Source organism: Ceratotherium simum, chromosome 27 (assembly GCF_057802395.1).
Source record: "Ceratotherium simum simum isolate JZ-2026a chromosome 27, ASM5780239v1, whole genome shotgun sequence".
NCBI lineage: Eukaryota > Metazoa > Chordata > Mammalia > Perissodactyla > Rhinocerotidae > Ceratotherium > Ceratotherium simum.
In genome coordinates, this window is record NC_141926.1 from 16,083,167 (window position 1) to 16,107,922 (window position 24,756).

A 24,756-nucleotide genomic window follows, 5' to 3' on the forward strand; every position below is an offset into this window, starting at 1 on the left:
GGGACATTGTGTTACCAGACTGTGATGAGATAAGGCAAGAAATTGAGAGTAAGAGTTTAGAAGTTTTGTAGCTCTTGGATATTGTGGTGGCACCAAGTGAATGGTTAGTGGATATTTCTCCTTGAGTATAGACTACTTGGGAGGCTGTTGAGTGTTACATGGTGAGTCACATATGGTATGAGCTGTATACTGGTCACATGTAGTAAGACCACAGATGGGCCTGCCGTGGATTGAAAAAAATAGTCCTTCGCTGCAGAGAATTTGACAACCACACCTGATAGGGCTCAGTCACAGGTGTGTAGGTTTTGAGTTGAATCTTTTCATCTCCTCCTGTGTGCTTCAATTCCTGGATGCCTAAAAGGACTCCTCACACTTCTTCTGCTTACCATGAATGAACTGATCATTTACTTGTTTTGTCCTCAACTTCCGTAGACCAAAAACTCAGTTTTCTAAATATTTACAGCGTTCATTTCCAATAAAATTTAAATACAGTGGAAAAACATAGATGTTGCAAGGAATCTTTTTATGGAGACTGACTCCTAGTTTTTATTAATGTGATACCAAGTAGAAAATTGTCTCAGGGAATAATATGAGCCCATAAATATAAGCTATATTGTCACAGGTAGATGAAATAAGATTAGAATTATTCTCGGAAGAATTTTGGCAACATGGACATCCACTTACCCCAAATCAGCGTGATACAGTGACAAGAGCATTGAATTAGAAGTCAAGAGTCCTGGGGTCCAGTATTAGCTCTGATATTAACTAGTTTTGTGACTTGCATGAAGCCTCCAAACCTTCTGTACCGAAATTTCCTCCTCTGTGAAAACAGCAGTTTGAATGAGTCTATTTCTAAAGTTTCTGACAACTTTAAAATTTCATACTTCAAAGAAAATTATTTTCCCTTAAGGTATTTTCCTGATGGAGGAATAATTTTCCCAGCTGTGCATTTACTGCCAAAAGACAGCCTGACCTCCCTGTACTTGTACAAGTAGGTTTTTATTATAAATTTAGCATTATCTGACTCTTAGAGGCTAAATTCACACAACAAATGAGGCTTTGACCCAGACCCCAAAACATGCCTTTGTCGTGTAGACATGAGCTCCAATTTATAGATCTCTTTGGGGTTGAGGAGTAATTCACAGGGGCCTAATCATGACAGAATGGCTTCCATAAAATACCAGTATCTATAAGATACTATTTATTGAATTGTTGTTTGTCTCACAAGACCTTTCCCCAGGGGCTCTTCAACTGCCTAACAATCCAAAATAAAGCCATCTGTCCCCCCCATCTCATAAAGCCTACAGCATTAACCCAGGTCTTAAATAGAGTTAGGAAGTGAGTGAGCCCCCAGGAATACTTGAGCATGAATAAGCACGGTAGAGGTGATTCCACAGGTATTCCATTTATTGCTTATGACCCCAAATCATGTTTTAGGCTTCTCTGCACTCCTGAGATGATACACCCTCTGTCCACCAAGAAAGCTGTCTAGTGTGTGTGGGCACCTTATATATACGTGAGAACTAGAGTTGGCTCAGAATTATCAGCAATTCCCATAATGTCTTTTGTGTTCGAAATAAATGGAGGGGAGTGTTGATGCAAATAAAGACAAATTCAGAAAAAAAATGGAACAATATAGAAATTACAGAGTAAAATGTAAATTATCTATTCATAGATCACTATTCAAAAGAATAGAAAATTTGTATTTAAGCAATATGAAAACTTAAGCAGTATATTTTAACAAAGAAAGTAAGATAATGAGATAGTGGAATGTCGAGATGCATATGTAATACATATCATATGTCTGGTTTATTATTGAATCTGTCAAAAAGCTGAAGAATAAGGGAAAAGACAAAATCATAGAACACTTTGAAATGAAATATTCAGTCCTCATATCTAAAATATAATAGCAATTAAAAATTGAATATATATATAAAAAGGCATATAAACACAGTGCAAAGAGTTTTCTGATCTGAATTTTAATTTGAGCATTTGTATTCTAAGTTTTCTAGAAAAGATAAGAATGAATAGCAGTTCTTTCTTAAATAAAGCAGAGAAAACCTTTGATTCACCCGAGGTCTGTCCTCAGCAAAGAAATGCTGGATCAGGTGTTGAAAGGTATATACTAAAAAACAGTAAAACAGTGCCTGCTGAAGTTGAATGGTTGAAGGGAAATGGAGTAAAAGTGCAGAGTCCCGGAGTGAGCTAGTAACTCCTTGGCCCACTGGGCCGTGGCGACTTGTTCTTAAGTGGCCACTGTTCATTAGTCAAATGCTATCATTGATACCAATGTTCTTTCTTCCCTAACTGAAATCAGCAAAAGGACTTTGAGCCAATGTCTTACATCAATTGGGCGAGATCCCCTTTTCTCAATAGCTGCCTCACTGCTTCCAAGTATTTTCCTGTAGTGAATTGTGCTTTTCTCAACTACCAAACTGAAGTCCCAGGATCATCTACCTTGGTTTCCTACCCGCAAAGAAAGAATCTTCCCTACACTATGTGAACCAGTGGGATTTTGAATAGCTTTAGGACATATTTTCTCAGCACTCTTCTGCTGGTGGGTATGCTTTCTTTCCCTGCAGAAATCAAAGATATCCACCTATGAGAAGATGTGGGCTTTCATGAGCAGCAGGCAGCAGACTGCCCTGGTGAAACACAGTGATGAGGGAATCCACCGAGTGCTCACCACTGACTACGCCCTGCTGATGGAGTCCACCAGCATTGAGTATGTGACGCAGAGAAACTGCAACCTCACTCAGATTGGGGGCCTCATTGACTCCAAAGGTTATGGAGTGGGAACACCTATAGGTAAGAGAGGCAAGGCATTAGCCGAGACTGAGATGGGCAATGTCAATTACAAAGTATAAAAGGGATTGGACTCAGAGATATCTAGTCCACATTCTGAGTAGGTCTACAATGCCTTTAGTAGGCTAATAAATAATAGAAATGCCCATATAGATCAGAGGCATGTTCTGAATGGAAGATTCCCAGATATTTAACCTAATACACCTTCAACTCACTATTTCTTTCAAGTTCCACTACTATATATCCGAGTATATAGATTTTATTATTTTACCCCAAACAAATATCTTTAAAAGAATATCTTCCTAGTTAATCCTCTTCACATTATTTTCTTCAGTACCTATACACGCCTATATAGTTTTCCTACCTTAAATTATATTAGAATATAACAAAATGAATTATTCATATAGACGACAAAAGTTAAAGGTCTAGTGTTCCATGTAAATGGAGAAGCAAAGCTATACCTGTCAAAAGAAAAAAGGTAAAGATTAAATTATAATTTGCTCAGGCAATATGCTAGATTCAATCATTGATAACTATCTAAAACCTCCAAATATTCCTAATCCTTGATTTTGTACCACTGCTCTCCCTAGGGATATTATCACCTTGGAGGCATACAGACCCACACAGTGACGTCTTCTTGCATGTCTAGGACATGGAACTATATTCTGTATTCAAAGACAATTAGTGATTCCCTCTCTATAGAAAACTTCCTCTCTATTTCCCTTTCTACAGAAAACTGTATTGTGTAAGGTTCTGATATGATGGCAATCTGCTCTTCTCAAGTGAGTCATTGGTAATTTTCTGATAAGCATTCCAAAAGGGAGGAATCAGAGGCCATCTTAGACCACTGGGGTAGTCCAGTAAGCAGAAATCTTAGTTACAGTCAAGTCAGATAATTAAGGACCCAAGGTAGATTATTATTTTTGTTGTTTGAAAGGGATTAACCAGTTCAACCCTCAACATTAAACAGGGATCACAAACTCAAATGCTTACAGGAGCCAAGCCGGTATAATTCAATAAAGGTTGTTTGTTTCAAGAGGCAACAGGGAATGGTAGCGACTATGGAGAATTAGAGACCACACGACTCTTCTAAAGGGGGCAGTTGTCTTTCAGGTCAGTCAATCATAGACAGGTGGGAATTCGAGCATAACTTTGTTAGATATTCCCTTTTTTATGAAAAAAAAATTCAGATTTTAGGTGAACTGTCCTGATGTTTTAATTTGGCAATACATTCATTTAAAAAAAAAGACTATGTAGCTCATATTCAACTTTTGACCAATACTAATTTGATTAATGAAATAAAAGTCAACTTTCTCCACTTTTTACCAGGAATACACAAACAACTGACTCCGTGCTATCTATCTGGCCTTAGAAATATATGTTATGAAGAAGTTAACTTTATTATTATTGTTATGTATGTCTTCTAAATAAATCTGCCTAAAATTGGGCTACCTTCTTGCCCCTTTATTTCCAATAACTTTTCCTGCTGAAAACACCAATATTGCTAGTGAAGTGTATATTTTTTTCCCAAGTGTTAAGCTCTCCTATAATTAAGTAAACATGTTCTGCAGGGGGCTCAGTGGGATTGTTAGACACCAACCGAAAGGAGAGTATGCTTCTTTTTGATTTGAAACACAGTGTCCTATCTCCCTAACCAAGATTTGTCACCTCGTTTTAGATAATAGGGGTGGGGGAAGCTAGACAGATGATATTTTTCATATCCCATCATTGCTAATTTTAGTCAAATGGGCTGTAAGTCAGACAAGAACACTTTGTGCCTTTGCCTGAATTTTTCAAAATCAAGACCTTAGGATTGATTATAATATATTCTGCATCTTCTTAGAAGGGCAACTGTAGTTTCTTAATAAAAACATCTTTAGACTAAATTATAAAGTTGAAAACTACACTTTTATCATTCCATCCTTCACCCCATAACCTCACCTCCATCACCTTTTAACATCCCTCTTGCCCACCACATTTCTTGTCTGGCAATGATAGAAAATAGCAATGTGTATCACTCCTTCAGAGAATATTTGCACTTTAATATGAGACTTTTAATGGGCATTTCTTATACTGAATGGAATATAACTCTAAAGCTAAAATTTTGTGGGGGAATGGGGAAGAAGCAAGGGGCTCCTTTCTGCAACATTCCTGAATTAATGCAGCATATTGAAAACTACTCTGCCTTCATGTGAATGAGGATGACCCTCTCATGAGTATCACTATACTTTATAAAATATGATATAGAGAGATTTGAATGTTCCAGTTCAGTCTACTTTTTGCCAACCTCATCCATACTCTGACATACAAGTTCCAAAGTTGAAGAGTCTTTCCCCCTTCCTAGATGAAAAGAAATATACTCCAGGAATTTTTCATAGTGGTTATAAACCTGTCATGCTTTTAAACCAAAAACAATGAAGGAATAATTGGAACAGATGGCAGACCTCAGAGAGAATACATCCATTGGGAGTACAGCTGTTGGATAAATTTGTGAGATGTTTCTTCTATGATGAATTGACTCTTTAAGAAAGATCAGTCGCTATTCAGGAAGATCTGTGTGTATCCATATATATTTTTTCAAGTGACTCGTAATAAATCACTTCCAATGCCATTTGGTCCATTTAAGCAACAGCAATAACAACAAAGATTAAAGCTAAAATATGTTCAGATTTAAAAATTCTCCACACACTTCGGGTCTTGCTCTGACCGACTCCCTTAAGGCTTCAAATTCTTTCCCATAGTCAAAGACTGGCAAAGTCAGTTCAGTCATGACACAAAATTGAAGATTTTGCTCCTTAGAGAGTCTCAGGACAGAAGTTCTGGAAATGTGCCTCCTGAGGAATTTAAAATAAAACTTTAAGAGAAAGAGTGGTAAGGCTTAAACAGGTTACCAGGAGGCTAAAAATTACCTTCCTTAGGGACCAACTTTAAACAGAGATCCGATCTGCATCTGTCTGAAATGTTTTAGGTATTGCCCAGCCTGAAGACAGAAGGAGAGCATTAGTCAGCATTTACTGAGTGCCCACTGTGTATACTGCTATGATTACAGCTGTAACCATGACTGTACAAATCATTCTTACGCTCTTCAAAGCACTTTCATATACTAAAGCAAAGCTCTCCTGGTTCCCTTAATTGCTCACACGCTATGGGTATTTTAATGGTGCTAATTTTAACACTAGCCATTATTCTAGGGGTGTTTAAGCAGGCAGCCAGTATCTTTTAACTTGGCTTTCAAGAGCCATTTTCTCACCAAAAATCCGTACTCTTAATTGACAAGCCACAATCTAACTCCAAAACATTTTGCTCTTCCTTTAAACTTGATTTTGAGTACTGACAATGACTTTAGGAAATATTGAGCGGAAATTAAAAAAAAAAATGACAAATGCCACGATGTTAACCCTCTGCTTTTCTATCTTAAACCATGCCATAGAACATAGGTAAATGTGGAGGTTGAGGGGGAGGGGGGTGCAGGGAGTGGAAGGAGAAGCTTTCATGGAGGTAACCTAAGAGAAAAGTAAGGAGAATTGAGTTAATTCTTGGCTCTGCCAGTAACTATTACTTTCACTCATACTTTCACATCCTAAATTTCTTCAATTCTAAAATAAATGGACTGGACTGTAGGATTCCTCAGATCTCTTCTGGTTCTAAGATGCCACATCTTTCTATTTGCTATTTTTTGGGATTTTTCTATTTCCACCAAGAAGAACTTTAAAGTTTACAAAAGGAAAGAGCCAAGGTGGACTACTTTCCGACCAAGGAAAAGAAATGCTAACAAAAATTCTTAGCATCCAAGGAGAAGTTGAATAAAAGAATCTTACCATCTTTTTATCTCTTCCTTTGCATTGATTAACATAGGAATCCAGTAGTGGGCAAGCTATGGCTACAAGCAGATGTCAGGTACTCTAACCCTAGCGTAATTAAAAGTTCAATGCAATTACTAGAAGATAGAGTATAAATAACATCAAAAAAGTCCTTGCAAATTCTCCAAACCTAACTGAATTTTGTAAGACCTTCGAATTATTCAAAACTTACCTTAATATATCTTAATAGGTGTATTAGCCAGTATGGACTAATTACTGTAAACAACATCTGCAAATTTTCAGTGACTTATAGAGTAGAAGTTTATTTCTTGACCTTGTTATGGTCCAATGTAGTTTTAAATAGAGATTCTGTTTCATGCAGTCATCCTGGGACCCAAGGTCTTTCTAATTGTTTTTTCTACTATTCCTAGTGACTTGAAATCCTTTCCTTCCTGCTGCATATTTGGGGAAAGGGAGAGAGAGAATAGAGGATCATGTTGGGAGGATTTAGGAGACAGGACTGGAAATGGTCTTATATCACTTTAGCTCCAATGGCTAGAAATCAGTCACACCAACATTCTGAATTGTGAAGGAGACTGGGAAATGTCTAGCTACACCCCTTGGAAGAAGAGGAAATGGCACTGGTGATCATCTAGCCAGGCTCTCAATACTAGACAACCAAAAGCCTAGAAAAAGTAGAATCTAAACAATGAAATTCCCTAACTTGGGAAAAGACTCATGAAAATCTTACCAGAAGCAGAAGTATGTCACAGAATTCCCAGCTCAGCTTTTCCTTATTTTAGAAAGAACAGATAGTCTAGGCAAGAGTTAATGTCAACATGTCAGTTCTCCTCTTTCCAATTATTTAGAGTCTTCAAAATAGAGAATTCAACTTTCATGCTCTTTGCCAGTCAATTTGTGCATTAGGGTTTCCCAACAGCCATAAAGTAGTTACCTCTAAGACAATAATCCTTCTTGACATCTTCTTCAACCCTTTAGTGACCAACATCCAAATGACCTTACTTACAGGTTCTCCGTACCGGGATAAAATCACTATTGCTATTCTTCAATTACAAGAAGAGGGGAAACTACATATGATGAAAGAGAAGTGGTGGCGGGGAAATGGCTGCCCTGAGGAAGACAGCAAAGAGGCCAGTGCTCTGGGAGTAGAAAATATTGGGGGCATCTTCATTGTTCTGGCTGCTGGACTGGTCCTTTCAGTATTTGTAGCCATTGGAGAATTTGTATACAAATCACGGAAGAACAATGATATTGAACAGGTGAGTCATCTCTTTCTAGGACTGGGTAGCTTTTGGTTTGTATTATCTGTCCTAAGTTTGGGGGTTTTAAGGATGCTTGCCTTTCTTTTTATAACAGTCTATTGAATTAGATGCCCAGAAGAGCCATTTTTGAGTTAGAGCAAAGAGCTATTGAATCCCTGCCAGGTGCTGCTGGCACTGCAGCCCATCATTTATTAATGAGAAGAAGGGAGCGCCTTATACACTAAATCCAATTAGCACTATTTGGCATGACGGTGCAGAAATTCCAAACTCAGTTAATTTCTTGAACAGTTATTTGCACATAAAATAGAACTTCGATAGAGCAAGGAAGAAATAAAACCAAAATTGGAAAAGATGTAAAAAGATCTTTGAGAGAAATGTTACCATCCCTTAAGTGCTGAGCACAGTACTAATGCAAAACAATTTATATAAAGATGTAAATGTAGTATTTTGAAATTGGGCATTTATCTCGATCGAAGTATGATTTGTAAAAGAATAATTCACCAATTTTTTTTGCCAGGAATATGATAAACAATACGAAACAACAAAAAAAAATATATTAAAGACTTTATTTTTCCAAATCGTGTTTAGGATTATAGGATGATTTCCACAGGCAATCATTTTTGCCTGTTACTTTTGTTTTTGAAGGAAATCACAGCAGGGACTTACACTCTACTAAATAAGATGATTGGGACTTAAAATAATTTCTTCATAAACATACTAGAATAAACAACACAAAACTCATGATCATTGTAGTGCATGAGGCTAGCCATTCAATTTAAAAATATTGTTAGAATTTCAAGACTATGAAATATTAATATATAATAGCTATTTTAATATAAAATAGCTAATATAATAGCTATTTTAATGCTCAGTTGTCACTGTCTTGAAATTCTTAATAAATTTTGATCAAAGAGTCCCACATTTTTATTTTCCACTGGGCCCCACAAACTATGTAGCCAGTTCTGATTAATAATCTCATTCTAGTCCCACTTCTTTTAAGCAGAAACCATCCTTAAGTTCCAAAAGCTGGGGATGATTATTACAACCTGGTTTCATCATGAAAATTTTCCCAAAAATACAAGATAGTTGTGAGAAAATTAAGCACCCCTTTCCTAGACCTTGTTAGAGAAAACCGTCTTTAACTAAAAGGGAGAATGGACTTATCTTCTTTGTTTTAACTTTCAATTTGCTCTTGAGGTGTCTTGTTTTATGCAACTAATTTGACAAATAAAAGCTTGTATATGTTATGCTTTAATGTGCTTCTCATAATTACCAGCTTCATTTGATTTAAATTTTCATTTAAACCTTCATTTTTCACTTCTGATTTATTCATTTTTCCATATTTTTTTTCTTATTTCTTTTGCATGCAAGGCTTTTTGTTTCTTTTATGGACTGCAGTGTAAGCAAACCCATCCAACCAACTCCACTTCAGGAACCACTTTATCTACGGATTTAGAATGTGGCAAATTAATTCGAGAGGACAGAGGGATTCGGACACAGTCCTCAGTTCATACTGTGTAATCAGTTAAAAAAAAAAAGAAAAAGGTGTGCCCAGTAGAAATTGTTTCTGCTAATTGGTGTTGTCGATGATATGTATTTATTAAGCACAAATACCTGTAATTCCCTATCCCTTTAAGATAGGAAAACTCATGTACATTGAATTCAATGCACTGGAAACAGATGTGCATTGTGTGTTGAAACAGGGGCATATCAGGGGTATATAGACTCCAAGAAATGTGTCTTTACAGGAATCTGCTATATCATCAAGAGAATGGTTATCTTACTTCTACCTTCATGCATTAAAAATAAGCAACTGTTTCCTCATGAAAAAGTAGATTCATACTTTCAACAGTGCAAAGCATGAAAACAAAATGCTACTTTTGTGGAATTCTTTCGGTCTTTGTGAACTTTTTTCGTCCTCTTTCCTTCTTCCTGTCCCATACTTTCTGTAGATCCACACACTTTCAAACTACCCAAAGCCCTATCTTTTTATTATAACTCCGTAACAATGTCAATTTTTATTTCAAATTGACTCCATTATTTAAAATGTATTATTCACACAAAGACTCAAGGACATCTTAGATTTTAAAGATTCAAAAACATGATCCAGAAAATGAAAATTAAACTTGAAACCTCTGATGTCAGAAATGAGCATGAGCCAAGCTGAACATCAGTCAGGAAGACACAACACAGCCAAGAATGATCCTTGGGTAGAAATTCATTAACAAACATCAAACTATCAAGTAACATTTACTTGTAGAGCTGAACAATCTTCTGTAGGTTCAGATGGGTAGTATGCTCAGAGTCTCTAAGGAACTGTGATTTTTTTCAAGCTATAGATTATTACTTGCAAGCTCCAAGCAAAATCCTAAGCTAAGAACCAATGCATAGCATCTTCCATTTTCCACTCGCTCGCCCTCACTCTTTGCATTGATGAACATCTTTTCACGAGATGTTATTTCATTCCCTTCCCACTCACCCAGGATAGAGTGCTTGTTCCAGTAGCAATCTTTTCTGAGCATTGCCACTTTCCCACACATTTCTCTGGATCCTTTGCCATTATCAATTCATTCGAAGTGTGTTGGGGAGAAGGGCAAGAAGGAGAAAATAAATAGAGGAAAGAATTTCCATACACATTAGTTACAGATCTCTGTAGATTTATTTTGCACCTGCATTCAAAGTGCTGTAAATAATTCCCACTCTAACTCAGGTTGGTGACACGGAAAGCCAACTGCATACTTAATTGGTTGTGACAAAGGATGTCGGCTTTCCTCTGGGTTTGTTTCCTCTTCACAGCGAGTAGGGGAATTGAAGATGCCTTTAATCTTCCCCCGATATGGGATCAGTTGGTCTTTGTTCTCCTTAATGAGATTACCTTTTGACATATGAAATGATCCCCCAAAACATATTTCTCAGAAGTAGAGATGTGCCATCTGTGCAATCATGTAGCATTTTGCCTTCTCTTTGCTCAGCTTTAAATGGATTCCAATTTTTGAATCACAAGTCTTTCCAATCAACTCTACATTTCTCCAGTAAAGTATATTCAGGAAAGTTGACTCTTGCCCTGATTGTTTCTCAATCTTGCTTTCTTCTTTAAATAAATGTACTTTTAAGAAAATATCTATAAATTACTCTAATATTTATTTACTGTTATTGAAGTGAAACCAGCGTACAGTTTGCCCTAGGTCAGAGTTCACGTTTTCATAATCAATAGAATCAGATGTTGGAATAAATATTATATTGTTCTTAGTTTTATATTTTACTGATTCTGTATAAGTTTTTATTTCAAAGGACTATTTGATAAACCAAAATTCTACAAAAAAGTTTAAAGGTAATTGATGAAGTATAGACAATCAGGGTTACAGTAACAAAACTTGCCTTTCTATAGAGACTATCCTTTAAAAGTGTAATTCAGAGCTTTGGATAAAGAAATGATCCTTTCCAAAAATTAATAATTTGTATACTACTTTAAACTGTATACTGCCCAATTCTGATATATATATATATATATATATATATATATATATACTATTTTATGGTTTTCAAAGTGTTTTCACATACAGCATTACATTTGATCCTTTCAGCAATTTTATTTCAGTTTTACTAACAAGGAAATAGATATCAGAGTCAGTAACCTGGAGTCGTAGACTTTACAATCAGAAGAGAATTTTATAAATCAGCCCCACTTAGGTTCAAGTTCTAGTATGGTCACATGCTGAATGACTGTAGACAAGTGACTGAATGTCTAAGAGCTTTGGTTTCTTAATATGTAATACTAGGATATAATTTCTAGGTCATAAGGTTGTATCAAAAGACTATTTTTCAAAATGGGTTCCATTGGCAAGTGTTACTCAAATAAGATCTTCATAATCAAGCAACCCATGGAGCACTATGCTAAGTGTTCCTTTACTGAATGACATCTCAGTGTGTTTAATATGTTATGATGCATTGAGAATTTGCAACAACATGGAAAAGTATCCAGCATGTCCCAAAATTATTAGATCGCAGAATCGTTTCTCTCCAAAACATCTTAACAGATCAGTGTTCCACAGATCATATTCCAGAGATCGCTGGTGTGATAATGTGTTTCATCCAGTGATAATGTACAAAACATCTTATACCATGCCTGACACATAGTTGCCATTCAATAAGCAATGGTATTTATTATTTAGGGTAATTTTTTAACTTCTCTGAGCCTCAATTTCCTCATTTGTAAAATTAAAATAATATATTGATTTTATGTATCTGCTATGATAACTAAATGAAATAATATAATGGCATAGAAAGTGAAATCATAATAAAAGTCCTGTTAATAAATATTGGTTAACAGATGTTAGTTCCTTATAGAGATATTAAACATTGCTCTCTGGTCACATGGGCAGTAAGTAAAATTTATCAAACATCTTAAAACAGAGTCTAGTTTGGAAAACAGTTTTTCCAACTTAGAAGCTCAAACTATATAAGACCACTTTTCCTCACACAAGCATCAAAAATCAATGTCAAGATCATTGCATCCAAGAGAAGGACCCAAATTGGCAATACTTGAGGATCTGTAGGGGAAGTGAGAGTTCATCTCTAGAAATTCTAATTTAATTAGTCTGAAATGGGGGCAGGACAGTAGCAGCTTTTTAGGGCACCCAGTTGATTCTAGTGAGTAGCAGTGATCTAAAGCAAAATCTTATGTGCATAAGTGGCACTCAATAAATCGTTGCTGTTTATTGATTGTTGTAGAAAGGTAGGACCACTCATTCCAAGCAACATATACAGCACGTATTTAGCATCCAGTATTCAATAGACCCTTTCTAGGGAAAATTCAAGAAGAAACTGTGCACATCTTAGAGACAGAAATTTCATTACATTCAACTGATAATCTTCGTGTTTCATTGTAAAACGGTGCTAGGCCAGCTCAAAATGGTCACGTAGATAGTTTACATCTCTCTGTGCCCTTTTTCCCCCTTGAGGAACCTCCATTCATTTCAGACACTCAGGGTCCTTATACTCTCCCCTTTCTCCTTTTATATACACTCTCAGACAACCAATTCCTGCCATCAAGGAAATGACCACTAAGACCCTAGTGACCCCACCAGGGACCATTGAATTTTAAGTGAAATTTAGGAAAAAAGGCTTGAACATGAGAGAAAAATTTTCGAACTCTCTTTTTTTTACCTCATTAGTTCTCAGACTTCAGTGTACCCGGAATCACCTGGGGAAATCATTTAAAATGCAGATTACAGGCTCTACCTCCAGATCCTTCTGCAGTGAGCATAGTCCAAGAATTGGCATTTTTAACAAAACCTGAAAGTGAATGCTTAAAACTAGTTGTACACATTAGTTTTCATAAAAGTTAAACTATAGCAGCTGACTCCAAAATTAGGTCATGTACATAAGTTTTCATTAAAACTATCTTCAATAAAAGAGTTAGTTTTTGTTAAAAAACAACCTTTCTTACATGAGTTTTTTTCCCCAACCATACTAAATATGGTTGTTTTACTTAAAAGTAGTTGGCGAGGGCCGGCCCTGTGGCTTGGCGGTTAAGTGCGCGCGCTGCGATGCTGGCGGCCCGGGTTCGGATCCCGGGTGCGCATCGAGGCACCACTTCTCCGTTCATCCTGAGGCCGAGTCCCGCATACAGCAACTAGAAGGATGTGCAGCTACGACATACAACTATCCACTGGGGCTTTGGGGGGAAAAAATAAAATAAATAAAATCTTTAAAAAAAAAAAAAAAAAAGTAGTTGGCGAGCGTGAATTTTCTTTAAAACTAGATTGAATACAGTAGCTTTACTTCAAATTAGGTGGTAAGTGTGAGTTTTTAACACTAGCAGGTTATCTGTGATTATACTTTAAGAAATATTGTTTAAAGTTAGGAAGAGAGCAGGGAGGTATGGAAAGATTGAACAAGTACATCAGCAACTATGGATCACGTGATGTCTAGTTTGTTTCCTAACAAGCCTGTATAATCTAATGCAGTAAGGGAAGAAATAAAGCTTATTTTGTTTTAGACTAAAATTATAAATTGAATTATTTTAGAGTTTTTCCAGCAAAATTGGAACTACCTAAGGAATACGTGATGGGTAGAGATCATGCCCTTGGGAAAATCAGGGGATCATATGATTATAAACCTATCCAAGGAAAATTATTTCCAAATACCTCACTGCATTTGACTTGCATTATATTATGTTCTATATGAGCCATCTGTGGCAAAGTAGCAAAACAATAAATCCCAATTAGTTTCCAAATCCATGACCCTCATACTATAAGGTCTCTTTCTCAGTTAGCAATTTAAAAGTCGCCTGAACAGCCTGGAAAATCAAAAGGAAAGCAAAGCATTCTTTCTTCTTGTACTATTTTCTGCACATCTAACTGTACCAAATGGCATTATTAATTAACTCTTAGAGATAATGAAAAATTTCTTCTCGATGCTACAGTTTTAACTTGCCTTTAGGAACCATCTCATTATGCTTCTCACAGTTATGGCATTTTATGTCCAGATGCACAAGCATACTAAAATCATTTTTGCTTGCAAAATCCTCTCCACAGAGACTGATGTCATGGAAAATGGGATTCTCCTTTAAATTTTCAAAGAAATTCTATTTGCAAAGATAAGGGCATTCTTGTGTTAGAAAACCAACATTACAAATGTGTTGTGTGCTTTACATCCCACAGAATCTGAGCTTTGTAGTTGTCAGCCCAAATACAGTCAATTGCCAAACTGCACAACAGTGTGTTTCCATGTCACAATCCAGATACACACAAAAATAATGAGGAAGACCTGAGTGATGTAATGAAGTTACTGTAGTTCCCCCTATCAATTAAAAAAATTTAATTTAGCTTGACTGTAATTTTCTTTCTGCCCAATTATTCAACTGGATTGTTCAGAAGTAAAATATTCAAATATTCAGATTTTTCAACTTCAAAAAAGAATGTTGCCCTGATCACTTAGTCTTTACCAACCATAAGAACTAAGAAACTACAGTCCATAGATAACCTACACTGAAGTGGTATTTATCTTTCCTCAGTGTCCCTTAGCACATTATCAGATACTTCCAAGTGGCCTCAGCTTTATTTCTTCTGTAGTCTGATCAACTAATTTAGCAAGTTATTTGGAGAAGTGTCTTTAATCAAATTGTTTCTATAATTGTGCAAAGAGGCTTTCTTTCACCTGGAAACCCAAACATTTACTAATTAACAGAGAGGCCAGAAGGCAATTAATATCCATTTAGAAACAACTTTTCCAATGTACAAGTTGGTACTGTCTTATAAACCAAATGGACTCTGAAAGATGTTTGTGGCCCAACGGAAAGGTGACTTGGGAATCACAAGCCAAGAATTCAGGTCCCTGTGCTGCTGCTGAATGGCTATGTGACTTTGGGTAAGTCATTGCACTTCCCTCGTCCTCAGTTTTCTCATCTGTGGAATGGGGGGGGTGCATTTAATATTCTCTTCCAACTACAGTATTTTTTAAGTCTAGTAGAAAGTGGGAAGGAAATAAAAATATAGAAGCAGTGGGGAAAAAAAGCTTGGAGATTTTATATATATGTATAAAATATATATATATATAATATTTAAAATATATATATTTAATAAGATTGTGTGGTTATCTTGAACACATTAAATTCTTATAGCAATCAACAGAATTACCTTGCCCTGCCAGTACTTCTGGATGGAATGGCCTACTCTGGATATAGAGAAAACCAGCCATCATGGCGTCAAAGAGTGGGAGGGTTCCCATTCAGTCAATCATAAACAAATCATCACAAACACAGGGAAGGTTACAGAAGTAAAATCATTCTTGACTTTGATTAGCCTACAGACTTGGTTAAAAAAAAAACACACACACACAAGGCGTGTACCTAGGATGCTATTCAAATCTATGGAACTGATTACATACTCAATCACAATTTCAGAAAGGGGGAGATCAGTGAGGCTGGAGTGCACAGGAAAGACTCTATTCTGTAGATGGAACTTAAGTATTTCTGCTAAAGACAGACATAGGGAAACAAAGGAAAAGGATGATATGCTTTTATTTTCCATTGCTTTTACCCCGACCCTTCCTCCACCATCAAGCATCAAGGTTTTTATATGCACTGCTTCCAAGCTAGAGATGAGTCAAACTCTTAGCTTTTGAGTTTTAAGTAGACTTTACCAATGTGCAGCAGAGACAAAAATCTTGAAAACCATGGCTTTCAATCTCAAGATCCAGGTGTTTTGTTGAATGTTAGTTGTTCTAATTCAAAAAGTTTACCTGTAATTAGCAAGAGCCAAAACCCAGAAGATCAAGGTTGGGGAAATGCACATGATGATGTTTTTTTACCTCATTTTTCTACCCCAGACCAGTTTCTGGCCACTAGGAAAGAAATAATTGGAGGAAAGTTATTAAAGCTTAGATGCTACCCAAATCCTTGACCTCATGACCCTCCTTGAGCCAAGTCCTAACTTGAAGGGACAGGGAAATAGAAACCTCAGAAAAGTTCAGGGAAATCCTGAACAGAAAATGCTATTGTTGGGTTCACAAGATGTAGTCCAGGAGATGGCAAGACTTATAGAGAAATCTTACATCTAACTGTGTCCTGAACCTTAGAATAACAATGTCTAGGCAGTGAGCCTATGACCAGCTGCATAGAGTCTTGCTCAACAGCAGAGCATTCCAGGGAAAGCATCGAAAAACCCAATCCAGGGCTCTTCCCAACCAAGAGCCTGGTGGAAAGGCTGGGAGAACCAGTGGACTGGAAGACTTGAAGTTGGAGTGAGAAAGACTCAATGTGTGGACCTGACATGGAGACCTTGGTGGGACCACAGGCATCTCAGAGGACACAGCAGAGACAGAGAGCAGCGTCCATGGCCTGGTAGGATGTCACACCCCAGTGGAAGCCAAAAGGACAGAGGGTGGCCATGGGCCAGCTGATCCCACTATCACCAATGCCCAGGCCCTCTATAAACCTCGTCCAAGCCAGATGCCCCTGGGAAAGAAGAGAAGGAGAAGGGAGGCGGGGAGGCCTGCATTAACTGAGCCATTACCCAAAATAACTTAGTTTTAAACCAAAAGTGAGTTACCTTGAATTGATCCTCTAAGCTGAGTTCTGTTATTTTTTTTTTAATGGCATCACATAGATTTTTTTGCATACTCGAGTTTAAAGCTTGAGAAAAGTGTGTACCCACTACATGTGAGTGCAAGCTGGTACCGCAAGGACTCTACATATAGTGCACACATGTACTGTGGATAGCTAAACCCCTACATCACAGGATCAGTTTACCTCGAGGCCAGGGCCATTCTCTGTATGAGAAGGACCATGCAAAGAACTTCTTGGAAGTTTGATTTTGTGCCACTAATTCAGCCTCTGAGTTGCTAAAAGGACCAGGCCTTCTTCTCCATGTGGTGAGGGAATGCCAATCCCCATAGTATCATCTCAAGCCTTCTGCGCGGAAGCCTGGTCATGTACGTGTGAGACCAATATTCAGAGGAAGTGTATAGACTCTGAGTTTGCAAGAGGGCCTGAGGCAGGATCAGGAGATGTAGGGAAGTGAGAGAGAAGCTGGAGGGCCAGAGAAGAAAGTCATACTGGCTTCTTACAGCAACTCCAGAGAGCAGAAAGGCACTGTGGGTACTTTTCATTGGCCTAAAAACCCACATTTCTCCCACTTTTAAGCAAGAAGAGCTCCTCACCTCTGGATTTGTGAAGCCCACCTAAAGCTTATCCTCACGGCAGAAACAACTCTCTGCTCTCTGGTCATAAGTTTTGGGTGGGTCAATTTGTAGCATCCTCTCCATACCCACCAGCCACTTTTGTGCCCTTTCTGGGGTAGCTGCTCTTGAGTACCCTTTGGAAGCCAAGGGAGACTCAGAGGACAGTACCCAGCTGGCCTGATGATAGGCTGCTCTGATGATATTTCCGCTTTAGTGGCCGCTTCCTCTGAGAGTCTAGGACAGAGAGTGGGCACAATTTCCCTGTGTTCTTTGGTCCCACACTTATCAGGCTGTACCTACATTCATTTGCCTTATCCCGCCCCGCAGGAGTTTAATCCCAGAAGTGGCAAATGAGGGGCCTCTTCGCAGGTATTCCTCAGCACCCGGGCTCTCTCATCACCCAGTTGGATGTTTCTCTTTGAAAGCAGATACAGAACAGTCCTGTCTCCACACTCCATCCTCAATTCTATACGTTGGGTCCTGAAGGCTCTAAGGCAAAGTTCTACAATTCAAAGTGCCTTCTTTTTTCTTCTTTCAAATACCTGGCTGTTGTAATTAATAGCTTCAAAGATGGCAATGGCTTCCATAGATCCACAAAAGTCTATTTAAGGACTCAAAGCTGCAAATTTGACTTTTTTTCTTTCATGTCATCCCTACCCTGAGGGCAACGTGTAAAAAAGCTCCTGCTATAACTTTCAAAGTGGGAAAAAAAGTTGGGATTCAGAAGAATTGGAAAAAGCACATGGATTAATATCAAAATGTTACATTGCCTCAGTGTTAACCTCACTTTTCAAAGTTTTCCATGAAATTATCCCTACTGTTAGAGGAGAATGAACTTACACATCCCTGAACCCCAAGAGTTTGGGGGTATAGCCCTGGGCACCCACTCCAGGTGAAAATTTCTTTAAGAATTGGGGTGGGCGAAAAGGATGAAGGGGATCAATTGTATGGTGATGAATAGACTAGACTATTGGTGGTAATCACTGTGCAGTATATACAGATGTTGAGTTATAATGTTGTACACCTGAAACTTATGTAATGTTATATTCCAATTTTACCTCAATTAAAAAAAATTTTATTAAAAAAATAAAAAAGAATTCTTAAAAATACATAAATAAATTATATATATGTGGGCATATATGTATCTCTATGTATAGAGATACACATATATCATGCCATTCCACAATATACTTAAATTTATTTTAATGGAAGAAAAAGTTTTCTAAATAAAATCTTCAAATAAAGATGAACCCAAGAGAGATGATCCTTGTGTATCCAGTGTCATCGAGTAACTCTGTGTCCCCCATAGGTATATTTTTATGGTTTGAAGGAGCTCAGATAGGAAAATAGGGAGTTCTAGGGTATGCATTCATGCAAAGAATTAGCAGCTTAAATCTATAATCTGAGAGGGAAAAGATGTTGGCACCAGGCCCCAGGTGTGTGAGCAAAGATGAAATGGAGGAGAAAAGAGATAAAAGGACATAGAGATGGTGAAGACATGACATTAAAAGGAGCTGGGAAAAAAGAGTAAGTGTAGTCTCTGTGCTGTAGCCAAAGGGAAGACAGGGCTGTAGGGAGTGATTACCTACAGAGAGCCAGTTTAAAGAATCTAGCATAGAAGATGCAGGGCAATGGGCTGGGCGAGGAGTGGCTTCTGGGTCAGAGGCTAGGATAAGAGTGAGTGACCACACTTTGAAGTTTTAGTTCAGTATCTAGCTCTCCTCCACCCTGAGATTTTTGGCATAGACTCAGGAGATGAGAATCGGCTTCCTCATTAGCTCTTAGGCACAATTCATCATAACTGCTATTCTGGAAGCTAATATGGTGGCTGACTCTCAACCTCTTGGATCCATTTTTCAAAAATTCCAAGGGTGGTTACATGAAAGATGGCCCAGAGATTCTGAATGAACCCCGAATACTGATAAATCCAGAGTAAATTATACCCAAATCCTGAGTTCTGGAACACAAGAACTTCACACAAAGATGGCTTACACATAGCTACTCCAAGTCTCCCTCCCGCTTCCTTCACGTAATTAGTCAGAGGAATCATTGAAACCTGATCTCTGGTCTTAGATCATCAATTATCCCATGAAAACGTAAAACACTTGTGCAAATAGCTGACCAGACTTTCCCAAGTCATAAGGTAGCAAATGAATGAATAGGATTCTTCTGTACTTATTCCTTAAAAAGTTTCCTGACTATAGACCCAAAACATTTTGAACATTCTAGTTTTGCTCCCACATCAGACCTCAGAGTTTAAAAATGTTAAGGATGTGCATGCTTAGACCTTCTTTTTAAAAAAAATTTTTTTCGTTGAGACACTGCCTCCACAGAACTATGGTAGTAATTTAACCAAACCAAGAAAATAATAATAGTAATAATAATCCCATTATTTCTCAGTAACTTATTCCTTGATATTCTATATTTTACTGAAAATGGCCTTTACAAAAAGACTTCAAATCATAATCTATACATAAAATGAAAAATTTTTACACCTATAAATTGAAAATCGTATTATCTATATCCTTCTTCCACACGTAATGTGAAAATTTGCTAGACAATGCCACAGAATAATTCAAGTGTCTTTAAATAAGGAGCTAAAAAAGTAAAGAGAGAAAACTATATAAATGTAAGATTTATATGATAATCTTGGCTAGGCTAGAGCTTCTAAAAAGTAATTTGTCAGAAAAATTCTTCAAAGTATGCATCCAGAATGGTTCCCCTAAATGTACAATAAATCAAAGCACTGAATGTGTAGATGTTAAATATACAATGAGAAATCAATCTGATATTCATCAATCTGATGCCGTTTGCAACCAGTATGAAAGCCAAACCCCAACAGCCTAGCCTGGGTTCTTTCAACATTGCAAACTCAAATCAAATTCAGGCATAGAGCTTTTCCTACAACTTAAAAAAAATCATTCTCCACCTGTAGACTATTTTTTTCTGATGCAGTTTATTTTAGGTACAAAACAAGAAGGACTTGATTATTCCACCCACCCCTTCCAGGGCAATATTTGCAATATAAGGATGAAGGTGTCAGGAGAGAGGAATCATTCATGTTCAGGTTCACGCTAGTACCAATAAATCAAATATTGGGGGTTAATTCAAAGGAGGTGCCATGCAGCCAGCAATTATAAAGAGAAACAAGCCGAAGAGGAAGACGGAGGAAGGCAGGGAGGAAGGGGGACTCGAGCGAGACACATCACAGGCACTGAAGAAGTGGAGAAGAGGAATGACTTTCTGCCGAATAAACAAGCAAATCCTTCTCCTTTTAAGTCCAGGAGAGCTACGGTTCTAGTTGAAGTTTCAGCTGCAGTTTCTAATGGACTAACTTCTGTCTCTTAGTTCCCTTTTTTCTATAAGAGAAACACACACACACACACACACACACACACACACACACACCACTTTGTCTTTGGTAGTATCAGGAATAGCATAAATGGCACTAACATACCTTATTACTACAAATCCATATGTAAGTGAATTTTCCTATCAAACTTATCATCACAAGGATTCATTGTAAATGGGTTCATAAGCATGAAGATGATGATTTTTTTAAAAGGCAAGAAACTGCAGTTAGTTCTCATTTTCTTCTTATGTTTGAGCACCTATCCTTCATGGTCAAGACACAAGCTGTCATAAAGCTTATTACTACATAAACACTAAAAGGTGTTATGGGCTGGGTAAAACAAATAATAACAGGCATTGAAAATTCTATGCTTTAAACGTGCATAGAATCTCCTTTAACTAAAATATTGATATAAGCAATTCAAAGGAATTGGCGAATAGAAGGGCATATGAAGGATAAATTAAAGAAGCATCAACTTTTTCAAAGTTCCTCCCTTCCATCAAAAAGGAAAAATGTGTATATCAGAGAGTGCCATACACTTAAATATTTTCAGTGATGCATAAAATTTTATTTTAAAGAAATAGAGGACTTACCATGTGCCAGGCATTGTGCTAAGTGTTTTACATACATCAGCTCAATGATTCTTATAATAGCTCTGTGAAAAGGATTCTACTATTGTTTCCATTTTACAGATAAGGAAACAAGTCAAAGAGAAAATAAACACCTTGCCCAGTGTAACCAAGCAACTAAGCAGCATAGCCGAAATTTAAACCCCAGCATTCTGACGGTAGGGGCCAACTCACAACTATCATTCACGGTCATATATGTAGACCCATTAAAAGAGTACTCCACCCACCAGAGAAAAATGAGAGGACCTAGAATCCAAGTTACCAGGGGAATTTCCAGTCTGCAAAGCGCTGGAGGATACTGCTGGGATATCCTACTCCTAATCTCCCTGCCTCTAGAGCAAGGCAGCTAGGTGGACATCAACATGTCTGATAATTCCTGATGAAATTAGAGTTTAGGAATTTAAACCTTCATGCTTAAGTATAATTTTTCTATGGCTCTATGAACATGAAGGAGTTCGTGGAAACCAAGTTCAGAAATAGAAGCTTTGGAAAGCTACTATAATTTTGATCCTAATTCGGAAGCTCAATCTTTATATGTTATATGTATCTTTAATTCTGAGATTATAAAAGGCAAATTGATTAATGAATATGAGCCCCTCTTATGCCACTCTGTGCTGAGAAATGACCTTCAGTTTCATTTCTTGTGGCTACGTGAACTTGAGCTCCTGGCTGGTAGGGGCGTTAAAGGTCATCTAGCCTTGCGACGACAGCAAAAACTTGGATGCAGAAAGGTCAGCCTCAATATTTTGCCATTTTCTTTTTGACAGTTGGAGACAAAGTGAGAATCAAAAAGAAATCATAATTTGTGACCAAAGCAGAGAAACAAGACCACTGATAAAACTATATTTATATTCACCCTCACACTGGCAGCAAGAAATAAATATTTGGGGTTAATCGAAAGAATAAAGATGTTTGTTGTATTCTAAGGCAATATAAAATTTGGAGGAAGATTTTGTTTCTAAAGAAAAGCTGAATTGAAACATATTGTCAAGATAAGATCTATAACGGGGCCGGCCCTGTGGCCTACCGGTTAAGTGCGCACGCTCCGCTATTGGCGGCCTTGGTTCGGATCCCAGGCGCGCACCGTCACACTGCTTGTCCGGCCATGCTGAGGCCACGTTCCCACATACAGCAACTAGAAGGATATGCAACTATGACATACAACTATCTACTGGGGCTTTGGGGAGAAAAAAGGAAGAGGACTGGCAATAGATGTTAGCTCAGGGCCGGTCTTCCTCAGCAAAAAGAGGAGGACTGACATGGATGTTAGCTCAGTGCTGATCTTCCTCACAAAAAAAAAAAAAAAATTAAAAAAAAAAAAGATAAGATCTATGACTGCTCCTCTCCCCAAAGTAGGAAAGGGGGGATTTCATCAAGACCCTTCCTGGTTGGCTCTCCTATGTGAACCACACTTGGAGACTCACTTTGGGTGTTTTAGTGCAAAATAAAGTGATATGTCTAAAATCAAATGTTTGAGAGCTCAAATGAAACAGAAAGATTGGGGGGCTGGCCCAGTGGCATAGTGGTTAAGTCCCTGTGCTCCTCTTCGGTGGCCTGGGGCTCACCAGTTCGGATCCTGGGCACAGACCTACGCACCGCTCATCAACCCACATAGAGCAACTAGAAGGATGTACAACTACCTACTGGGGCTTTAGGGAGAAAAAAGGAAAAAAAGAAGATTGGTGACAGATATTAGCTCAGGGCCAATCTTCCTCAAAAACAAAAAAAGAGAAAGATTGGAATATTTTGTGTGGAAAAGAATCCACACAAAGCTCTTAATAATGATTTAATAAAAAAAAAAAGAACTAATCAATGTGTAGGAGATATCAAGTGAAAGGAATTGAGTTTGGGGAGTCAGATGGACTGAGTTCAAAAGAAAGATTTTCCTCTTATGAACCATATTTCTTGGGCAAATTGCTTAATAGCTCCAATAGTGAATTTCCCCATCTACATAATGGGCATAATAACTCCTTCCTTATAAGGTTGTTGTGAGGTTGATGTGTAATAGCATATGTAATATGCGTGGCACTCCTTCCTTCTCTCTCTCCTTTCCTTCCATTTGATTGATTTTCCTAGACCCAGAAATGTCCTGAGCAAAAAAAACTTCTTCCACTGAAATAAATTTCTGCACGTAGGTTGCAAAACCCCAATACAACACTATCGACTTCAATGATACCATAGAATATTCCCTTCATCTTAGTAACAACACATAAGCTTCACATCGCATAATGTTCCAAAAATCATTATATTTCATTTGTGACAGGCTGGCTGTAACATTTTTGGAAATATAATTCACAAAAATATTTCTGCATTTTTTCTTTGTGTGGCAGGACACCCCTCTCAATTCACTGAAGCCACAACTTACCATTTGAAAGAAAATTAACACACATGACCTGAATTTTCATTCGTTAGTACCATAGAAAAATGAAAATGAAATTCAAATCCTATGAACACTTCTGCATAAAACAGACAAGAAGTCGTATACAAACAACTAGTTTGTTAGAGATACATGTCTGCCAGGCCAATGATTTACATCTGGGATCTAAATTTATATGTCTCGTTTTCAAATCAAGTAGAAAATTTAAAAATACTGCTTATTTAAGCTACATCAAATTTTTTATGGAATAAAATGGAGTGTAAAGTTTTAAAAATACATGTTGCACATTGATATGCAAGGACCACACAAGATATTTCATACTTTGTACACATAGTACATCAATTTCTTCCTATCAGGCACTCACAACCTACAGAAATCATCTGGTAGCGTGTTGTCACTTGACTTTCAACCATATCCATTTTGTGAGTTAATGGTAAAGGGGTAATGCTTGCACTCCCATACACTTCACTAAAGACTTTGGGTTTTTAGAGAATGTTTTACAAGTAATCTCATCAAAAACAATACTACTTTATAGAAATCCCTATGAGCAGGAATTTATCATTTAGAGAACTTATCTTGGCTGGAAGAAATGACAGCAAATTATGTTTTATTATGCCATTTATATACTGTGCATGTGAATAGATACCGTGTAATTGTAATAGATATATATATACATATATATGCCATCTGCATATGCATAACATTTTATAATCATAATTCCATTTTCTTTTTGCATTATGCCATCATCTTTGCTGTGCAGTTCAGTACCATGTTATTTTAATTTCAACCACAGCTGCATCATTGCTGCTGCCAGATCTCTGTTTTT

General features: G+C 37.4%; 1 protein-coding gene across 1 annotated transcript in view; it reads left to right on the top strand.

Annotated features, from left to right (window-relative positions):
* The window catches only part of GRIK1 (glutamate ionotropic receptor kainate type subunit 1), a 123,915-nt gene extending 112,926 nt beyond the window's left edge, over positions 1-10,989 (top strand). The window contains exons 15-17 of the mRNA XM_087417866.1: positions 2,583-2,808; positions 7,635-7,885; positions 9,260-10,989. Coding sequence (XP_087273992.1) covers positions 2,583-2,808; positions 7,635-7,885; positions 9,260-9,409 — 627 coding nt within the window. The 3' untranslated portion in view covers positions 9,410-10,989. The remainder of the gene's footprint in view (positions 1-2,582; positions 2,809-7,634; positions 7,886-9,259) is intronic.
* Positions 10,990-24,756: the final 13,767 nt, after the last annotated feature.